The sequence below is a fragment of the Myotis nattereri genome (genome assembly GCF_964212035.1).
Source record: "Myotis nattereri genome assembly, chromosome: 4".
Taxonomy (NCBI): Eukaryota; Metazoa; Chordata; class Mammalia; order Chiroptera; family Vespertilionidae; genus Myotis; species Myotis nattereri.
In genome coordinates this window covers 31,384,296-31,407,551 of record NC_138079.1, presented here as the reverse complement: position 1 = coordinate 31,407,551, position 23,256 = coordinate 31,384,296, and the positions used below count along the sequence as shown (strand labels likewise).

General features: G+C 37.6%; 1 protein-coding gene across 1 annotated transcript in view; it reads right to left on the bottom strand.

The window, feature by feature from the left end:
* NDUFAF2 (NADH:ubiquinone oxidoreductase complex assembly factor 2) overlaps window positions 1-23,256 on the bottom strand; it is a 94,389-nt gene that overhangs the window by 8,535 nt on the left and 62,598 nt on the right. The window contains exon 3 of the mRNA XM_081089606.1: window positions 18,328-18,368. Within this exon, the coding sequence (XP_080945732.1) occupies window positions 18,328-18,368 (41 nt within the window). The remainder of the gene's footprint in view (window positions 1-18,327; window positions 18,369-23,256) is intronic.

The window sequence follows — 23,256 nt, the reverse complement described above, 5'->3', positions numbered from 1 at the left end:
AGTTTCTTTATGTCACATTATAAATTACCATTGTTTGTGAAGGATTATACTGAAAAAAATATTTAAAAACAAGAAAAAGCTCTGGATGTCTTTAACAAGTTCATCCCTGTTTTTGTAGAATAGTCACAGTAATGGTTATTTATTGCATACTATTCATTAATTCAGTGATGTGAACTCAAGCATACAAAAGTTTGTAGCTTAATCCCTTTCCAATGCCAAGTCTTTGCTAAGAGCCCTGCTTAAGAGCCCTAATACTAGCTGTACTATTGTTGTATTCAATGCTGTAAATTGCTAGGTATGGTAATGATAAAAAGCTTTTAAAGTTTTTTTATTTATTAATAAAATACAGACAAAAACAAAGCTTGAAAATGCAATCTACTAACATGTTGACTTACAAGTCATGCATAGATCTTAGGCACAATATAATCCCACTCCAATCATACAGTCCCTTATGTGATATTCTAGTACATTCTTGGAATTTTCCAAGATGGTGAAAAAAATCAGCTCTAATATATAGTTATAGCTGTGGGAGATATTAGATAAAAGAAATGGATACTAGAACTACAAAAAAGAGGTACAACAAATGGCAGACTAGGACTAAGGTCTCTGTGATGATGCCTTGGGAGAGGTAAAGGAAACCGAAGCATTGTAAAGCTGGACCTTGAACTGCACTCTAGTATCTGAGAAGAGAGAGAGAGCTGACCACAAGTGCTCTCTGTTGGAGTTATAGTAACTGGAAGAAAGTTTAGTTTACTTGATGAGTATCAGGAAAAGAGAAAGGTTGAGAAATATATCTGAGTGAGTTAAAAGGTTACCCAAAGATTCTTCTGTCTCTCTGCCATTCTGCATCTCAGGGGCCACACTTGGACCACAGGTGTGGGAGTGAACAACTCTGAGTCATACTATTAAGTGGAATTGAATATTTGGATGCAGTTCTACATATACATACAAAACATTTTAGAAATATTACCTAGTAAGTAACAGACAGTAACTATAAATAATACATTATTCATTATTACTAATTTAAGATATGTAAAACATTAGTAGTATTTTTTAATTTAGTGTGCTTATACATTTTTGCCATATGTATGTATAAATAATGGTTTTCATAATATAATTCAAGACCTCAATTTCCTAACCCTATATCTATCTCTCAAGTTTTAACCTTGAACATTTAAAAATTTAAATATGAGTACACTGACTTTGAGTCAATTTAAGAAAAAACATTTTTGAAGAATACAAAAAAGATTTAGTAAATAGATTGCAAGTGACTATTTGGCACAAAGTACGTTCCAGGTTCCCTAAACCATAGACGTCGGTTACTGTAGAAGGGTCTTATTCAGAAAATGGCCTCCTAAAATATATTATACACCCCTGCCCCACAATCAACATAACTACAATGGGAATTTGGGGAACAACTATTTCAAAATGTTGTAAGCTGAATATTTTTTTCCAGTGTCAATTTTATAACATACCATGAAAAAATTCAGGCCTAGCAAATGCAACAGAATGCCTAAGCTTAAAAATACTGCCAAACTGTTTAATTAAGCTACATTTTTAGTACTATAAGTTGAACTGACAGAATATAATAATAAGTTATTAGATCACCCTTTTTTAATATGTGAAAGAGATAAGAGAAAAACGGGAAAGGTACAAGGTCACCAAAAGGTACTCTGTGTTCAGACCAGAGGCAACACCTGCTAGATTAGTAATAAAAAATGAATTTAATCTTGCCTGGATGGGAGTAGAAACCAAAAGGGTAAATAAATGACAGTTAGGTTCGTATGGTAGCACTGGGTTGCTAAGAAATCTATTAGAATGAAACAACAACCAAGCAAGTTCTGCTTTAGCAGAAGCTGCTCCTGCTATGTGTTTTTGCCAATTACTAGTGTGCCTCTGCCAAATCAATGTCACATTTAATTTATTAACATTCAAATATACTGCAAACAGACTTTGATCAGTTATAATAATGAACATTAGACTGAGTTTTGTTGTTTTGACATGCTTTCTTGAACTTTTCCCCTGTACTTTTTTCAAAACATTTCTAATTGCAAGAAGTTGATCTCAATTATTCTTGTTATTTGAGGAGACAATTGTAAAATTTGTTTATATTCCTTGCTGGCTAGGAATTTCTGGCATTGAGTTTTCTTTCTTTGAACTTGAGCCAGATTATTAAATCTCAAAATGTCATTAAAATGAACAAATCACAGAGCCTAAGTCATTAATAGTTTTGTAGGGGTATTTCCTTTGATATAAATGAACTTCCATATACTAGTATATGAAAAAAAGACTTTAAGCATAAAGATACAATTATTTAATTAAAAAAGAAATTTAGCCAATAAACATTAATAAAAAAATAAATAGACTTGTTTAACTTTAGTCTTACTTAATTGAATTGCCCTGGTGGGAGACAAAGGACACCTTACTCCCTTGTGTGAGAAGGTAAGACCACAATCCCTGGGAGAGAAAGCAATGTCAGGCCCCATAGCTTTCCAGACCTGGGCTCCTGAACAGGGAAATAAGTGGCAGAGCACTGGAGCCCTGGAGGAAGAGGAGGTTCCATCTGCGAATGATTGCTAACATTTGTTGAGCTGTAATGCGCCAGCTGCTGTAGGGAGAAAACAGTTATCTCCTAGGTCAGTGGTCGGCAAACTGCGGCCCCTTGAGTGTGGCTCTTCCACAAAATACCACGTGCGGGCGCACGTGCAGTGCGATTGAAACTTTGTGGCCACACTCAAAGGGCCAAAGAGCCGCATGTGGCTCGCGAGCCGCAGTTTGCCGACCACGGTCCTAGGTTAAGGAAGGGAAGAGAGGCGTTGGGCAAGAAGAGTTGAGATATAGTTAGAGAAGTTGGGGCTCCAGCTTACAGTCTGCCCTAGAGAATAAAAAAATGTCCTGCTGAAGGCTGTCCCCCAAGATATACTCATTCATTCATGCACTATTCATTCTTTCTTTTACTAAACAAAGGTATCCTGAGCACCTACAATTCAAAGCCTGGAGATACGGGAAACAAAACCTGGCTCATACTCTTATGGAGCTTCCTTGAGAGCCGAGAGGAGGATAGGCCAAGGAGGTGGCTTGCTGCAACACAGACTTATCCAGGAGTCAAGGTGGGAAGAGCTGGGTAAGCACCAATGGCCAATTATGTGGCTAATGTGCATGGGTTCTTGCCTTCTGTCTCACTCACTCATTCATTGGTTCATTTATATATCGAGAGCCCAATATGTGCCAAGGATACAGAGTGAAAAGACACAATTTTTACCTTGTCCTTAAGGAATTCACAATCTAGAGAAGAGAGATAGGTAAAAATATTAATTAAATTACAATATGATTAATTTTGTGATATTAAGCAAATAATGATATGAGAAACAGAAGGAAAGCTTGTGTTCCTATTATGGTCTACAATACATGGTAGGGACTAGGGGTTGGAAATGACTTCCTAGAGAAGGTGATGCCTGAGTCTTAAAATAACCAGAGAACTGAGAAGAGCAGGGGCATTCTGGGAAGATATAAAGTACATGTTTGCAGGAATGGAAGAGTAAAGCAGCACTGCAAACTCAGGACACTGTCAGTGGTTCATATGACATGCAATGTTAGGACATTGAAGTTTAATCCTGAAACCCTAAAAAATTTTTTGACTTTGAAGCAAGAGTAGGTTTCCAGGTAAAAGAGTAGAATACTTAATTTGAATTTCAGATAAAAACAAATCATTTTTTAGTATAAGTATATCCTAAATATTGCATGGGACACACATTTATTATTATTCACTGTTTGTTTAAAAGTTAAATTTAAGTAGGTTCCCTGTATTTTTATTTGAGAAATCTGGCAACCATAGCAGAAAGATTTAAATGTCTATAGCACGTTAAAAAAAATGACTCTGGCAACTGTAGAAACTGGATTGGAGGCAGGCAAGATTGGAATAGAGAAATCAGAAATGCAAGGGAGAAATCATTAGGGCAGAACCCAAGACTATGGGAGTGAGATGGAGAAGAAAAGACAAATGGTTAAGATATTCAAAAGGAAGTCTTGGTCACCAAGTATGCGGAAGTGAACAAGATCAGGACAATCCCCAAGTTTCTGATGAGTGATGACAGATAATGTCATGGACCATGATGGGAAATAGAAGAAAAGAGGAGTTTCATTTTAGACTTATGGGATTTGAGATACCTGTAAAATATCCAAATATCTTATATGAAACTTTTAGTTCCTTCTTCTCAGCCAAAGCTCTGAAGTGCTGCAGGACTCAATTCGAGGTCCTATTCTTTTTCTATACTTTCCCTCTAAGTAATTGTTTCCAATCTTACACCTTTACAGTCTATATATGGCGAAGAATCTCAAATTTCAGACCAGACCACTCTTCAAGCTCCAGAATCATATATCCAACTACCTAATTGATGTGTCCACTTGGATGTCTCTTACACAACTGTGTACATTTACTAAAACTATTCCTATTTTCCTTACCTCCTACATCCACTTAGCACTAAATTTTGTCAATTCCTCCTCCAAAATGTATCTTGATTCATGCAGCTCTTTCCATTTCCATTTCTTGCTAGTCTGCAATGACCTCCTAATAGGTTTCCTTGGACCTCTATGATCTAATGTTCACACTGACCTTTCATGTCACTTCTCATTTAAAATCCTTTAATGGGTCCTTAGAATAAAACCCAAACTGGCCATGGCAGACAAGGGGATACTCTGATCAGTTTCTCACTTGCTTCCAATGTGGTGAGCAGACAGCTTCCAACGAGCAGCCATATCATGACTCATTAACAAATAAACATTTGGGTTGTTTCTTTCACTATGCCATATTTACTGTTTCTATTACAAAGAGCCCTGTGAATTACACCAGATGCGTATTTTCACCAGATACCTAGAACAATGCCTAGCACACAGCAGGTACTCAGTATTGTATATACATGTATGTATGTGTATGAACATGTGTGTGTGTGTGTGTATATATATATATGTATATGAAAATGTATAGGGGCAGGGGAGAGATTGATTGGTTTTAAGGAATTGGTTCACATAATTGTGGAGGCTGATAAGTCCAAATCTTCCTGGTAGGCTGGAGATCCAGGGAAGAGGTGATGCTGCAGCTCAAGTCCAAAAGCAGTCGACAGGCAGGCAGAATTCCCTCTTCCTCACAGAATGTCAGTCTGTTTTCTCTTAGGTCTTCAGCTGAATGAATGAGGTCGATCTACACTATGGAGGGTAACCTGGTTTACTCAAAATCTACTGAAAATGCTAATCTCATCTAGAAAAAACAACACCCCCCCAAATACACCTTCACAGCAAAATCCAGACTACTGTTTTTTACCAAATACTGAGAGTGTGACCTAGCCAAGTTGACACATAACAATTAACCATCACAATAAGAAATACATTTTACACCACAACTTGGTACATATATATATTTATAAGTATGTATCTGAAACAGGAATTTCAGGAAATAATACTCTTAGTAAGGTTTTATATGCTGGTATTTTCTATCCCATATTTTTTCTACTTCATTAAAAAGAAAAAATACTTATAACCCACTAAATTGATTTCACAACCCACTAATGTATCCCATAAGCTGAAAAACCCTGCTCTGGATGACATATCCATTTACTCATGTTTTGGAATACTGGTAAAGAAATGCATCATAGTGACACCAGAATGTGATATTGGAGAAGGAAATTAAGTATATTTGAATGAAATGAACACATAAATATCTGAAAAAATATATAAAAATGCCTAATTCCTTATTACCATAGCAACATCATATAGTTAGCAAATGAGTACAGTGTTTTATCATGGTCATAATATGCATTTGAGAATAAAATCTGGCATGCCTACAGACATAATAAAATCAGAGGCAATCAACTGTGGCTTGATGTCCTAGAGGGTACATCACCAAAGAAATCAATACCATTTTCTTAAACATCATTATCCCACTCTCCCATTTAAATAAATCAAATTATATCTGATAAAAGTGGTCAGCAGCAATTTATTTATTTTTATTTTTAAATTATAAGGAAAATCATTACTTCTCCAGCATAAAAAGAATAAGAAGAAAATCACAAGAAATTGTTTTGGTGAGATAACTGGGGGAAAAAAAGTGAATTAAAAAAACCCCCCTAACCTCATTTTAACTCCCTTAACCTTTTTCACTCTGGATGTAAGCCCAGTTCTAAAACTGAAATAAGACTTGTCTTAGTAACTGATGATATATGACTCAGAAGGTAAACTACTCAGAACTAATTCTGTATACTTCTAAATATGCACCTAGTAAGTTATAATGCAATCTCAGAAGAATTGAGTACAAGTATATCTAAAAATAATGAATAGGACTTTATTTATTACAACTTAAAAACAACACCTTTTCTGTCCTGCTCCTTAAAAGTCAGATAAAGCTCAAAAGAGAAGAAAAAATGTGCTAAAAATAACCTAAGCTCAAACTCAGACCTCAGCTTTGCATAGACTATACAGGAAGCAATCCTTTTAGAGGGAGATGTGTGGATGCTTGAAATTTGAGATACTACTTTTTAGGATCCTAAAATTGATGTTTTGAAAACAAAAAAATTTATAACACAAACTGGCATAAAATTTTCTTGCATGATATATAAGTAAATACCTACAGTTAGAGAAGCACACTAGCTTATGGTTAAAAGTGCATGAAGAGCTCAAAACACTCAAATGATATACTTTCATTTCTTCTTTTAAAATATTTTTTATTAATTTTCTTTTCTTTTCTTTTCTTTTTTTTTTTTTACAGAGGGGAAGGGAGAGAGATAGAGAGTTAGAAACATCTATGAGAGAGAAACATCGATCAGCTGCCTCCTGAACACCCCCTACGGGGGATGTGCCCGCAACCAAGGTGCATGCCCTTGACCAGAATCAAACCTAGGACCTTTCAGTCCGCAGGCTGATGCTCTCTCTACTGAGCCAAACCAGTTAGGGCTACTTTCATTTCTAACTACAGTTTTCTAAGCCTGACAAATTTTATATTTTCGTTTTTACAAAGCTAGAGGTATCAAAGAAGGCACATAGAAAGGCATCTCTAAGTGTTACATTACTGTTTCAAGTGTTTGCTTTTATTCATTATGATAGGACTACAGAATCAATACAAAATAATAAGTATATCAAAATTACAGTTATGCACCAATGTATGCATGGGTAAACTCACTTGTTAATGTTAAAAGTTATGTAGCCAGCCACAGGATTTGGGGTAATTCATTATTTCTATTTTTAAAAAAATAAATTTTATTGATTTTTTACAGAGAGGAAGGGAGAGGGATAGACAGCCAGAAACATCAATGAGTGAGAAACATCGATCAGCTGCCTCCTGCACATCCCCTACTGGGGATGTGCCCGCAACCAAGGTACATGCCCTTGACCGGAATCGAACCTGGGACCCTTTAGTCCACAGGCCGACACTCTATCCACTGAACCAACCCGGCTAGGGCTCATTATTTCTATTTTATAAATTATTGTTATATTAATGTTTTAATAAAACAAAGGAAAAAAATCAAGTTAAGCTATGGTACAGGCCAAGCCAAAGAGTCACAAAAATGCCCCACAATTACACTGGCAGAGGTTTAAACTGCAGAGCCTCAGGCACTCCAAGTGGGGACGAGCCTGTTCCTGTGCCTGGTCAAAGGCAGGTTCAACTGGGTTAGGCATGAGAGAGGTCAAATGACTGGCATAAAAATCTGGCAATAAACCCATTCAACCACCTCTTTGTAAATATGTGAGTAGGTAAATAAAGAATGGGACTTTGATCAAGCTCAGGATATATCCTTTCTAGTCTTGGAAACCAGATTCCAGAGTGACTGTACCACTGAATGCTCCTGTGTGACCTTGCAATACGATCCAATTTCTGAAGGCAATATGGGAATGTGTTTTCCTTGCTGCCTTAAAGAAACAAACTAATTCAGTTTCACAGAGGAAAAATTGATACCAAAAATAGAATCTAAATATAATTTAACAGTTATGATATCTAGGAGGGGTGGTATGTACAACAGAAGTCTACAAAGAAATTATGTTGGTTATTAAGCACATGCCAGGTGCTGAAGAATTAACCAAATGAATTTAAAAAAGGATCAAGGCTTTAAAGAGGAATGCCAAACACTGGGCCACCACAATGATTGTTTCTTTTTTTTTTCTTTTTTTTTTTTTTTAAATATATTTTATTGATTTTTCACAGAGAGGAAGGGAGAGAGATAGAGAGTCAGAAACATCGATGAGAGAGAAACATCGATCAGCCGCCTTCTGCACATCTCCCAGTGGGGATGTGCCCACAACCCAGGTACATGCCCTTGACCGGAATCGAACCTGGGACCTTTCAGTCCGCAGGCCGACGCTCTATCCACAGAGCCAAACCGGTTTCGGCAATGATTGTTTCTTATGCATATTACTATGATAATTCCTTAAATGACTTTGATATTTTAGAATTTTAAGTATTTCAGGAGTATTTTTATACTTTCACTACATCTTTGCATATTCATAAACAATAGTAGCAGTAGTTTTCTAAATTTTTTTGCACACTTATTTCCTAAAACTTTTGAAAACTATGTACTACCTTGCACATTTAAGTTGACATTTAAATAATGGCAAAGAATGTATTTTCCAGTTTATTGCATATTGTATGCATGCTTTAAATATGTTTTGTCAAAGCCTTGAAGCCTCAGTTTAGCTTATTCAATTTATGGAAAATATAACCATATAACTTAATTGGCAAGGCCTGTCCTCATTGTCAAACCCAATCAGCCAAATCTGACTTACTGTGTCAGAGAAAGTCTAACTTAACTTTTAAAATTCAAATAAATGTTTTATTATGTGTCCCCATGACAACCTTCTCACTTGTGAATTTTAATTTTAACATAGATAAATGGACAGCTAGCTAGCTAGCTAGAAAGAGAAACTATAAGGTATGGAGCCTTGTATGAGTTTGTTGCCTGGATGAAATAAAGTGTTGTCCCTTCAATAATTTTTATTGAAGTTTTCTCTGCTTTGCTCTCACAGGACTCTCCTGAGGGAGAGATTCACTCTCCAACAGTCTCTTCATTTTAGTGCCCTGGAGATTTTTAAACCCCAAGGCAATGCACTATCATAAGATTTAATATGGACAAGGAGTAAGGTTTTCTTTTTGAAAAGTGAGAGATGATTAAGAAATAAGTCAGAAAGGAAAACTGGCAGACAAGAAGAAGTTCTTATGCAGATCATTTTTAGGGAAGATGACATATGGAAAGAGAGAATATGGAAATAAATTCTTTAAAGTCTATCTATACCTGTATATTGCATAGGAAGCCTTTATGTACCCAGGGGTACAGGTATCCCAATTTGAAAACCACTGAACAATAGCAGGGTCTAGCAAACTAGGATCTATCTGCCACCTGTTTTGTAAATAAAGTTCTATTGAATAATTGTTTCCATATTATCTATAACTGCTTTGACACTAAAATGGCAAAGTTAAAAGAGTTGCAACCAAGACTGTCTCACAATGTCAGAAATATTTACTATTTGGTGCTTTTAAAAAAGTATATTTTTATTAATTTCAGAGAGGAAAGGAGAGGGAGAGAGAGAGAGAGAGAGAGATAGAAACATCAATGATAGAGAATCATTGACAGGCTGCCTCCTGCATGCTCCCCACTGGGGATGGAGCCCGCAACCTGGGCATATGCCCTGATCGGCAATCGAACTGTGACCTGGTTCCTAGCTTGACGCTCAACCACTGCGCCACACCGGCCAGGCTATTTGGCGCTTTAAAGAAAAAGTTTCCTACCCTTCATCTATAACATTGTGTATGTGTTTTTAAAAATTATTTTTTTAAAATCAAAGTTATATACTCACATAGTTTGTAGGACCAGGTCGTTCTAAAAGGCTTTTTATTAAAAATAACATTTTCCTCTCCCCAGAAGAAACTACTTTATATTCTTTTAGCTAATGTTTATGGTTATAGTATATATAAACCAGGGAGCCACAAATGTGTTTGATAGCTATAAAGCATACTGACCCCTCCATTTTATCTAAATAACATTCTCATATTATTAATTCTTTACTTTTCAGTTTTAAACATTGTACATTAACTTCTCATTATTAAAAATGAAGACTTTTCCCATCATTCTTGTGGCTTAATATTCTCAATATAGTTGTAGATCAATATTCAATATTTATATTATGAGTAAACACTATGAACAAGGGAGTTATCTAGTATATTGGAATTACTTTTCTTTTGCTACTCAAACTCTGTTTTTCTTAGAGATAATAAATGAATTCTATTTATTTCCCATGTGCTTATTTATAATTCAACCTCACTTGATATGTTCAGTTTGTATGTGTTCATTTAATTCCTCTGTTTTCACTTTCCCATGAATAAAATTACAGTTTTCAACTGGGTAGAGAAGTTGCCTAGGTTTCCGACTTTTACAAAGGGAATATAACAGCATCCTTTTCTTTTCCTTCAGATTTAGCATTGATACAATGCTATTCTTAATATATGGCTCATGTTCAAACTTCACCAATTATCCCAATACTGTCCTTTGTAGTTGTTTTACCTGGTATAATTTTGACCACTTGGTTAAGGTGGTATACTCCAGATTTGCCCACTACAGATGTCTTTTTACCCATTGTAATTAATAAGTAATTTTCAGGGGGCTACCTTGAAACCATGTAAACCTTCTATTCTCCAATTTGACCCAATGGTTTTAGTATTCAGTAATGATTTCCCCCTGAATTAATAACAGTTAATAAATGCTGGTTTTTCAACTCTATTATTTCTTCTACATTTATTTGTTAGTATCTAATTACTTCCTAAAAAGATTTTTAGCATAAGCCTCAAGTCCACCTTCAGAGTTTCCCGGCACTGCCAATTACTAAGCATTCTGGGGTTTTACAATTTAAATTGGGTTACTTCTGGGCTTTCTCCTCTGCCAGAGGAGTTATTCTCAGTTTTGCTAAATCTGTTACCAGTTGTTCATCTGCTTTCCAGCTTCTGAAGCACTGTTGCTATTTTGCGCCTCTTCAATTTAGGTTTATGCTTTTTAATATAAATTCCTTCACTGTTATTTTCATTAGGCTTGAAGAGAAAGTAAACTCATTTGTTTAACTCACTAACTTTACTTGATAGTCCATTATTTTTTCCCTGCTTTTAAACTTTATATACAAGGCATCATATTGTATAAAATCTTATTCAACTTGCTCTTTTTGCTCAATACATATCATGTTTCTGAGATTTATCCATGTTGATACATGCAGCTCTACTTCATTCATGCAGCTCTACTTCATTCATAACCCAGTGTATGAACATGCCACAGTTTTCTTACCCATTTCCACTCTATTCCCCAAAGTGATAATGCGAGGTTGGGGGTAGGGATCTAGTTTTCCAAACACATATACATTCCACCTTTGCAATTTAAGTCCACAGAAAAGTAGAATTAAATATGGAAAGTATAAATTTTAAGACATTTCAATTTTGTAACTTATAAAATGAACATAATAATACTAGGTAGAGAGAACTCCTTTAAAGGTCAGTTATTTGAAGAAATAGTGAATTGATATTATAGAATGTTGGGTTTTACAGAAAGGACAACATTTCATGTCATCTGCATTATAATGAAATCTGTAACCGTGTCATATTAAATTTCTTCTTGTCATTTGGAGACAGTTACACTGTTTTGTTATAATGCATTTGGAAAAATATTACATCTTCTGAAGAGTCCATGGAAAGGACTGACTGGCAAGGAAAAGCAGAAGATCTTAAAGTAGGTTAGTGTATTTTTCTCCCTATATGATCCCTCCAAAATTTGGCAATTCTTAATGACTGAATCATGGCAATGCATTTCTTTGCATAAATTCAGTAAGACCGGTTTCCAATGGTGGTTTTATTGACTGAAAACTTTGACTGGAATGCCATGTTTTAAAGAGTCCTGTGTGGACTCTGAAGACTTGAAGCCAATAAGAGTGCCATGGAGAAAGCCAGGTATCTTGCTTGGTAGCCCTTAAAATGGATGGCGCTGGAGCATCAGGCCCATACCCTGCCATCACTGGCGGTTGGTCAGAGTGGAAGGGGAGCAACGAGGGTGCCTCTGTGTCCCTTCAGAACCCCCACACACTCTAGGCCAGTGATGGCGAACCTTTTGAGCTCGGCGTGTCAGCATTTTGAAAAACCCTAACTTTACTCTGGTGCCATGTCACATATAGAAATTTTTTGATATTTGCAACCATAGTAAAACAAAGACTTACATTTTTGATATTTATTTTATATATTTAAATGCCATTTAACAAAGAAAAATCAACCAAAAAAATGAGTTCGCGTGTCACCTCTGACACGCGTGTCATAGGTTCGCCATCACTGTTCTAGGCCATGATGAGTAGGAGGGCTGCTGAGATGGGCCTTGAAGCCTAGGGTGCAGCCCAGGTGGAGCCGCTGCAGGTAAGAATTCACCTAACCCAACAGATATTGCAGGCAGGCCTGATGGTAGCTGGATGGCTTGGCTTCCCTGCCCTAAAAGGCACATTGAGACTCAAATTATAAAATTCTGGCAAAGGCGGTCAGTCACCATTCTTGTGTTTATGCAAACAATAAGACCAAATTGAAAGCAATAGATAAATAGGTCTTAATTTGGCTTTTTAATAAACATAAGGGTGATTTTAAGGAGAAAAATTCTATTTCAATAGGAAATTGTTAGAACTGAAATGTTTTCTTTCCCTTCCATCAGACCATTTATTGTAATTCTTGCTGTTCTAACTGCTCAATAATACTAAATTTTATAATACAGTTTGTCTCTGCCAGGTCACAAGCCCACCTCCTTCCATGCCCAGGCCTCATCGTCCCTCTGACAGAGATCAAGGATCTCTTGGCTCTGAAAGAAAATTTCATCCCTCCTTAGCATGGAAGTAGTCAGAGGAGCCCACTGACGTCCACTTTCCCTGAAAGAATTCATCAGTAGGATCCTTGAGGGGATGTGTTAGGCAGTTAGACAGACATGAGCAGACCAAGGATGATGGGCCAACTGGAGAAGAAATAGGTGGGACCCTGAGACGTGCTTCTCACCACTCCAACTGCTTTGAAGCCGGAAATGAAGAAACCTGTATAGAGTCCCTCTCCCTTCCTCTAAGAAAGCCAAGGGGTTTTAGAACAGCTAATAGAGATAGAATCAGCAAGCCCTGAAGCCCCAGATGTTACTCCAGACCTGATCTCTGGACTGCCATTACAATAGTTTGAGTGATGAAGATGAAAAAGACTTGAGCTGCTGAACACCCTACTCCCTAGCTTTGAGTCTTTCTATTGAATCCCCAAGGCTGAAAATCAGCTTTTAAGGATCAAGGCAGGGGTGGGGTGGGGGGAATGATGGGGAACATAAAAATACATTTTTTGGGGGGAGGGGGCTAGCAATCTGAATCTGTGCCAGTAACCTGCCTGCCTTTCAATGCACATTCTTGCTAGCTGATAATTAACTCACTGCCCCTTCCTTATTTGGTCTTGCAAGACCTATTTACCTAAACACTCCCATTTTACAGAGGCCATAAACCATGAACAATACAAAACCCTTGGAGGGAGTTATTAGCCCTGGCACCAGGCCAGGCCTTTAGGTGTGGTCTCAAGTCCCCCATCCCAACACACGGGGCTTTTTCCAAAGCCCGCAAAAGGTCCGGAAGTCTGATCCATATTTGGGGGACAAAGAAACCAAAGGGTATAAAGGAAAAGCTTGCTCCATATTCAGGGGCTCAGGATTTGGAAACAGGCTCCCCTGAGTCACTGTACTAGTACATGTGAAACATCTGAAAATAAATGGGTTTATCCTGAATCTCTGCGTACTCCCGTGCATTTTTCAGTTGCCTAGTAAATTTTGTAACAGTCAATTTTAAGACATTTCAATTCTGTAACTTATAAAATGAACATAATAATACTAGGTAGAGAGAATTCCTTTAAAAGCCAGTTATTTGAAGAAATAGTGAATAGGGCCTTAAGAATTCAGAAATATGATTGTTAAACTGCAAGATCAACACATTATAGGCCAGAGCAGAGTATGAAAAGAGTAAAACAAAAGAATGGCTGCAACCCAACCGGCATGGCTCAGTGGTTGAGCACTGATCAATGAACCAGGAGGCCACAGTTCAATTCCTGGTCAGGGCACATGCCCAGAGTTGTGGGCTTGATCCCCAGTAGGGGGCGTGCAGGAGTCAGCCGATCAATGGTTCTCTCTCATCATTGGTATTTCTATCTCTCTCTCCCTCTCCCTTCTACTCGGTAATCAATAAAAATATATTAAAAAAAAAAAAAGAATGGCTGCAGGGCTAGCAACACTGGACCATACCATAACTATTACAACAGCAAAATAAACTATGTGGTAGAGAAAGTTCTTAGGATAATATTTAAGGTGCAGGGTAATTTGCTAACAAAGAAATAGAAATTCCTGAAACACAATGGAAAGTGTCAAGAGGGAGGAATAGGTGTGTGTGTGTGTGTGTGTGTGTGTGTGTGTGTGTGTGTTGGGGAGGGTACAGAAGAGCTTAAAGAATGATGTGATTAATAGCACATTAGAAAAGAGGCAAGAGAGGGCTCCTTTTTAGATATTAAAGGTTGAAATGCTGGGATTACCTAAAATTCACAAGGGTGGTACCTTAGGCCAGAGTATTGCAGTAGCCTCCATCTACTCACTTTTCATATCAATGTTTCCATAGAAGAAAGCTTTCAAAGTTCTGATGATAGAAGAAATGCCTTTGCTCTAAGAACAGTACCTCTTATGACCAACAGAAGGTGAATCAAAGGGCTCCTGGATCCACCCTAGCAATGTAAACCACTGGTGATACTTCTAATCTTGGATCACATTGACTTTTTCCCCTTTTTATTCCAAGCTTCACTGACATTAGAAAGAAGGGTCAATGAACAGTAGAACAGGGCAAGGTGGGAGCAACATACAAAGCTAGAGATGAGCTTAGAGATGTGATCACTCAGACCTTGGCCAGACAAACATTGATGTGGTCAGTGCAGGAGGAATGGAGCAAGTAAAGATAGGTATTCCAACTTATGGTCATTATGAGTTCTTCCCTGGAATACCGCACTTCCCAACAAGTGGGGGCTGAGTGTTGGAGCTAACTTATGTTGTCAAGGGTTTGTAGTAGTGAGGGAATAGGGGAAATAAAAGAGGAGGGAAGTCCTAAGTAGTAGGAGAAAAGGAATAGGAAGTATACTAGTGAATTTGGAAATTTTCCTTTTATGAAATACATTTCTTACAAAATATTTTATAACACTTTATGCTATTGTTTTAAAATAAAAATTATAGGAGAAACCAAGATGGTGGCATAGGTAAACACCTGAAATTGCTGCCTCGCACAACCACTTCAAAAATACAACTAAAAGACAAAATGGACATCATCCAGAACCACAGGAAGGCTGGCTGAGTGAAAATTCTACAACTAGAAGGAAAGAGAAAAGCACACTGAGACTCAGACGAAGTGCGGAAGTAAAGTGCAGAGGTACGGAGGCACACGTGGAAAGGGCTGGCAACTGAGGATGCGGCTGTCTTTTTCAATCAGGAGGGGGACACAAGCTCCCGACGGCCTTGAACTCCAGTTCCGGGCGAGTCTCTGGGGACCCAGACTCATACGGGGAGAAACTGGACTGTCTGGCATCGGGCAGAACTCAAGGGCGGGCGGCTTTCTCTCAGAGGTGCTTGCAGTGACTACCACGGGACACTGAGACCCGGGGCCTCTTAAGGCAGGGCTGAGGATCAGCCATAGCTGTTTGCTCCGCCCTGTTGATTTCCTGAGACCCCGCCCCACCCAAGCTCTGCTTAGAGGCTTTTGTATATGAATGGCCTGGCCCTTTGCAATCTAAAATTACCTAACAAACTGAAGCTGGGTCAGAGAGACCCAGAACATCCAAAAGAAGGCCCAAGGCCCCACAGCAGCTTGCATTGCTTCACACCTGGGCCTCATCTGGGCACCTCCAAATCCCAAACAAAGAAGAGGAATCTGCAGATCTCTCTGTAGCTCCTGCTGGGTAGCCTCAGGCAGAGGCTAAATTAGCACCTCCTTAGAGATCCAAGTGCCAGTGTACCCAGTGATCAGAGTGAGACCATCCAGATTACAACTCCTCAGATCCATAAGGGACATACTCAAGAGGCATACTCAGCACCAAAGCCCCACTGAAGCAAGTCTTGCTCCATAAAGGTGTCTCCAGCACAGAAGTTCTCCCACCGTAGACACTGCTGATTCTCACAGCCAATTGGCCTGGAAGTAAATTCCTCCCAGTGATACCTACAACAATCAAGGCTTAACTACAACAAGACTGTGCACACAACCCACAAAGGGGTGCACCAAGAGTGTCCACCTCAGGTAATTGGGGAGGCTGAGCCACTGGGCCCTATAGGACATTTAGCACAGAAAGCCACTCTATCTACACAGCGAAGCATAAAAAATGTGGAGACTAAGAAACAGGTCACAAATGACAGAAATGGAGGAAAGCAAATGACTGGATATAGACTTCAAAACTACACTTTTAAGGTTTTTCAAGAATTTTCTAGAAACCGCCAATAAACTTAATGAGATCTTCAAGAAATCTAGTGAGACCCTCGATGTTGTGATAAAGGACCAACTAGAAATTAAGCATACACTGACTGAAATAAAGAATATTATACAGAGTCCCAACAGCAGACCAGGGGATCGCAAGAACCAAGTCAAAGATTTGAAATACGAAGAAGCAAAAAACACCCAACCAGAAAAGCAAAATGAAAAAAGAATCCAAAAATATGAAGATAGTGTAAAGAGTCTCTGGGACAGCTTCAAGCGTACCAACATCTGAATTATAGGGGTGCCAGAAGAAGAGAGAGAGCAAGATATTGAAAACCTATTTAAAGAAATAATGACAGAAAACTTCCCCTACCTGGTGGAAGAAATAGACTTACAAGTCCAGGAAGTGTAGAGAACCCCAAACAAAAGGAATCCAAAGAGGACCACACCAAGACACATCATAATTAAAATGCCAAGAGCAAAAGACAAAGAGAGAATCTTAAAAGCAGCAAGAGAAAGACATCAATTACCTACAAGGGAGTACCCATACGACTGTCAGCCGATTTCTCAACAAAAACTTTGCAGGCCAAAAGGGAGTGCAAGAAATATTCAAAGTGATGAATACCAAGAACCTACAACCAAGATTACTTTATATAGCAAAGCTATCATTCAGAATTGAAGGTCAGATAAAGAGCTTCACAGATAAGAAAAAGCTAAAGGAGTTCATCACCACCAAACCAGTATTATATGAAATGCTGAAAGGTATCCTTTAAGAAGAGGAAGAAGAAAAAGGTAAAGATACAAATTATGAACAACAAATACACATCTATCAACAAGTGAATCTAAAAATCAAGTGAATAAATAATCTGATGAACAGAATGAACTGGTGATTATAATAGAATCAGGGGCATAGAAAGGGAGTGGACTGACAATTCTCAGTGGGAAAGGGGTGTGAGGGGTGCGGGAAGAGACTGGGGAAAAATCATACACCTATGGATGAGGGCGGAGGGGGCTGGGGGGCGGTAAGGGCAGAGGGTGGGGTGGGAATGGGTGTAGGGGAGCTATGAGGGGGGGAAAAAGAGGAACAACTGTAATAATCTGAACAATAAAGATTTAAAAATAAAATAAAATAAAAATTGTAAAATTAACATGTTTTACAAACACATATGCCACAGCACTGCTATGCTTTTTATTCAGCATACTACCAAAACTATGTTTTTAAAGCAGTGGTAGCCAACCTTTCAGACCTCACGGACCACCTGCTGGCGACCGCTGTTTTAAAGTCTTAAATAAAAAGACAACTCAACTAGTAATTACTAAGTGCTACATGTTATAATCTTATTGGATATTTAAAAGTTTCTTTGAATACTTGATAGAATTAAAATTATATAAAATTATGAATTTTTTAAGTTTTATATACAATAAGAGCAAATAAGCAGAACACGATTTGGATAGGCCCAAGATATTTAGTGTTTCCCAAACTTTTCCCCCAAAGGATCTGTATCAGAACAGAGAACTCTCAGAGGCCAGAGGAAATGTCCTGACGCAAGCTGCTGTAAGTCCAAAGTTTCTAAAAAATGTTTTCATTTTTTTTAAAATTTTATTATTTAATTTAAATTTTTCTACTAATTTTGTTAAATTCCATAATTGTACATTTATTTTATTATAAAAATGTTTTAAATTATTTTCTATGGAGTAAAATGAACACTTTGGCAAGATGCACCATGTTTATTCTGAGGCTTCATGTATCCCTAGGAGTAAAAATTCCCAATTGAGAAACACAGCATTATAAACACATGCTATTTGAATATTATCCTTATATATTCTTACCTCCATTGTAGGTGGAGTTTTTCTTGTTTTTCTAATCCAAGCTAGAAAAAAAAATTTTTAATGTAAGTTTCCTGTAACTTGCACAAACATTTTATTCATTCATGCATAACACAAATATTTATTGAGAAACTGTTATATATTGTTTTAGGCACTGGAAATGCCTAAACAACAGAGAACCAAACATAAATTCCCTCTCTCCATAGTATATATACTAGTGAAGGGAGTTCAGAAAAGAAACACACAAACATATCAGAAGATGATCTGTGTCATGAAAAAAATGCAACAGTTGGGAGGGTAAACAGGGGACATCTTCATACCTACTAGTAACATCATACCTCATACAATCATCTGAATTCAAGTTAGTGTAAGTACGGCATACGTGCCCTTGACCAGAATCGAACCCGGGACCCTTTGGTTTGCAGACCAACGCTCTATACACTGAACCAAACCAGCTATGGTGAAAGAGTTGATACTTAATACAGCTGTTGAATGAATACTTCCACTAAAAAAATTGTCTTAATGGAATTTTAACCTGCATTAGAAAATCCAGGTTAGTAGCAGTAAGATTCCTCTGTGCAATCAAGGAAAGAAGTGGTTTATGAAATTTTTCAACTGCCTCTTTGAAGTCAAAATAAAACTGACTTAACTATACTTATAGGCATTTTTTTTCTATAAAAGAGGCTTCTTTTAAAATAATTCAACATGAGCCTTACAACTCTTTTTAAGCAATAAATCTTCAATTTTAATCTAGATTAAAAACTTAATTCAGAAATATCAACTGGTAGGTCAAGGGTTGGCAAACTATAGCTTGCAAGCCATATATAGCTAATGAAGAACAATATTTCATGACATGTGAAAATTACATAGAACTCAAAGTCAGTAACCATAAAAAAAGGTTTTGCCCTGTCAGTGTGGCTCAGTGGTTGAGTGTCGACCTATGAACCAAGAGGTCACAGTTCCATTCCCCGTCAGGGCACATGCCCAGGCTGTAGGCTTGATCCCCAGTTGGGGGCATGCAGGAGATAGCCAATCAATGATTCTCTCTCAACATTGATGTTTATCTCTCTTTCCCTCTCTGAAATGAATAAAAACTATATCTATTTTAAAAAAGGTATTATTGGAACACAGCCACACTTACTTGTTTACATATTTTCTATGGCTACTTTTGTGCTACAACAGTAAAGTTGAGTAGTTGTAACAAACCACATGGCCCAGAAAGCCTAAAATAATTACTATCTGGCATTTAAATAAAAACAATTGCCAACCCATGTGCTAGTGCTACCATCCTATATAATATCCTATATAATAAAAGACTACTATGCTAAGTGTCCGGTTGTCCGTTCAACCAATCAAAGCGTAATATGCTAATGATATGTTAAGGCTGCTCAACCGCTCGCTATGATGTGCACTGACCACCAGGGGACAGATAGTCGACTGGTCGACCAGTTGCTATGCCGTGCACTGACCACCAGGGGGCAGACACTCTGGTCAGGTTAGCTTGCTGCTGGGGTCCAGCTGATTGGGACTGAGCAAGATGGGCCGGACACACCTGGAGCCCTCCCATGTTCTCTCCCCGGCTGGCCAACCTCCTGCGTCCCTCCCCGACCCTGATCATGTACTGGTGGGGTCCCTTGGCCTGGCCTGCGTTCTCTCGCAATACAGAACTCCTCGGGGGATGTCGGAGAGCCAGTTTTGACCTGATCCTGCAGGCCAGGCCCAGGGACCCCACTGGTGCATGAATTCGTGCAGCAGGCCTCTAGTTAATATAATTCTTTTAGCAACAACTGTATATGTTGATTCAAAACCCTTTCATATTACTTGCTATTATACTTTTTACTAATGATTGTCATGTATTCTAGAGTCTGTGAACACACACTGTTGGCATTAGATCATGCTAAAAAGTATAATGGCACAATGCATAGTTACTATCACCATGAGAAAAACAACTAAAAACAACAATTTGTCTTATTGATGAGTCTATAAATAACATTTTCAGTTTTTCTTAACGGTTAGAAAAACAAAAATATCTCGATAAAATCCAAATATTCTTTTCAATTCCAAGGTACATTAATAGTTTGAGGAAAGTCTGATATGTATTTTCTAAAGCTTACTGGTTTTGGATAAGTTTATAAAATTCATTCATAAATGTAAGAATATAATATAATTCAGATAATGCATTAAGTACCACCAAGACCAGTGGTCGGCAAACTCCAGCTTGCGAGCCACATGCGGCTCTTTGGCCCCTTGAGTGTGGCTCTTCCACAAAATACCACGTGCGGGCGCAACATACGCGATTGAAACTTCGTGGCCCATGCGCAGAAGTCGGTATTTTGTGGAAGAGCCGCACTCAAGGGGCCAAAGAGCTGCATGTGGCTCGCGAGCCGCAGTTTGCTGACCACTGACCTAGACTATTCACTCTCATGGGACACTAATCTCCAAGAAAAGATATAAGGGCTTCCTTTGGCTTTATTTTAAATGGCTGAAGGGAAAAAAATCTTTAATCTACATAAAAGCAATTACTGAAATAAATTTATATATTTATAATTCTACAATAACCAGATACTTGAAATGTCTTCTTGAGATGATGGTTGATGGCTATTCAAGAAAGGTTTACAACTGGAAATTTTCAATGTGACTCAATTATATAATCATCCCTAGTTTCCCATTCACTATGTACAAAAAAGGAAATGTCCTGCTGAAGGTTGATAAAATTTAGGAGGAGGAAGGAATAAAAATAAGCATTAATATCAAATCACTACTTTTGTCTTTCTTTTTTACCTCAGAATAATCTGGAACTGAACCTGTATCCAATTATAAATTATATAATGATTTTACCATTGGTAATTATATCTGTAAGGTGGGTTCTGTATCAGTCCTCATTAAAATATAACCATTGTTTGAATAGAATTTAGCAAGACAACTGGACGGTTTATGCCCTAAGATCATAGCATTCCTTCATCAATGTTCCTTTGCATTCTCATTAGTATGCATAAGATTTTCATTGAACTTTAATATCCTTATTGGAATATAACTCACTATAATGAGCATGAAAGTGAGCATGCGAATTAAAGCTCCCATTAATAACTAAAAGGGACTAGAAGAAGCAGACAGGAAAATACTTCATGAAGCATACATTCTACAAATCTCCACAGACCCTGAAAATAGCTAATATACTTTTAGAAGCATTGCCAACAGGGGTTAAGGTAAATGAGACATTCATCACCAGATTCAGTAGACCATTCAGAACTAAAAGTATAGAAAGGTCACCAATAGTCTGCATATAAAAGATATTATAGAAATATGTGTTGTTTACTTTACTTAAGGGAAAGACACCATAATGAAGCTTCACCTTTTAAAAAATGATCTTTGCCAGTTCTGAGTGTTGACATATCACAAAGAACTATAAATATTAAAAAATCTACATTTTTAAATTGTGAAAATTCTTCAAATGAAATGAGTCATTTTCTGTTTGTTTTTTGTTAAACCTCACCCAAGAATATTTTTCCATTGATTTTTAGAGAGCATGAAAAGGGGGTGGGTGGAGGCGGGGGGGGGGGGGGGGAAGAGAGAGAGAGAGAGAGAGAGAGAGAGAGAGAGAGAGAGAGAGAGAAACATCGATGTGAGAGAGACACATCGAGTGGTTGCCTCCCATACGGTCCCAACCTGTGCCAGGGATAGAGCCTGCAACCAAGGTGTGTGCCTTTGACTGGAATTGAACCGGGACCCTTCAGTCTGCAGGCTGATGCTCTATCCACTGAGGCAAAGAGGGTAGGGCGATATGAGTCATTTTCTAACTACTGACCCTTAAGCATATCTTAAGGATATTATTAGATTTAGTTGGCATATTTAAGTTACAAATTTTGTGATGCTCACAGCTATTACTGTTCTTTATTAAATCAACTTTATTGAGATACAATTTATATACAATACAGTGAAACCATTTTAAATATGCAATTCCATTAATTTTGACAAATGTGTACAACCTTGTAACCAGCACCATGATCAGTATATAGAACATTTCCATCATCCCCAAAAGTTCTCTAGTGTCTGACTATATGCAAACACCCTAATCCACCCACAACCCCCCGTGAATGACATACTTTCTGTCACCATTGATTCGTTTTGCCTTATCTACAATTTCTTATAGGTGGATTCTTACAGTATGTACTCTTTCATCTAGCTTATTTTACTCAACATGTTGTTCATAAGGTCATTCACGTTATTGTGCGTAAAGAACAGATTCTTAAGGTTGCCTCCACAACCCCTACCTCACAGTATTCATGCCTTTGTGTGATCACTTCCCCTTGAACAAAGGCAGAACCTGTGACTTACTTCTAAGTATGAAAATATGGCATTGATTACTTGCATCAACAGTTCAGAATAATTAGACTTAGGTTAAATGCTGCTCCAATCCACCTGACAAATCTTAAAAACAAGCCCTGAAAGAATCAAACTGTTTCCCAGTAACTTAACTGTCATAGAATAAAGCTCAAGAACATATATAGGAGAACAAAAATATCCAGTACCCAACTAGGCAAAAATTCGAAATTTCTGATATCTAATCAGAAATTGCTGAGCAAACAAAGAAACAGAAAAATACTTCCCATATTGAGGAGAAAAGAATCAGCTAACCAAAACCAACTGAAAACAGACACAGGTGGTGGAATTAGCAGACAAGAATATTAAAAGTTATTATTGCACTCCATATGTTAAAAAAGCTAGAGAAAAGGTAAAATATATTAAGTAGAGACCTGGAAGATATAAAACAGACCCATATCAAAATTATGGAGATGAAAAATGCAATCTCTAAAATGAAAAATACTCCAGTTGGATTAATAGGAATTTGACATGGTAAAAAAAAAAAAACAACAACAAAAAAAAACAAGAGTAAATAGGGACTTGAAGATACAGCAAGAGAAATTATACAAA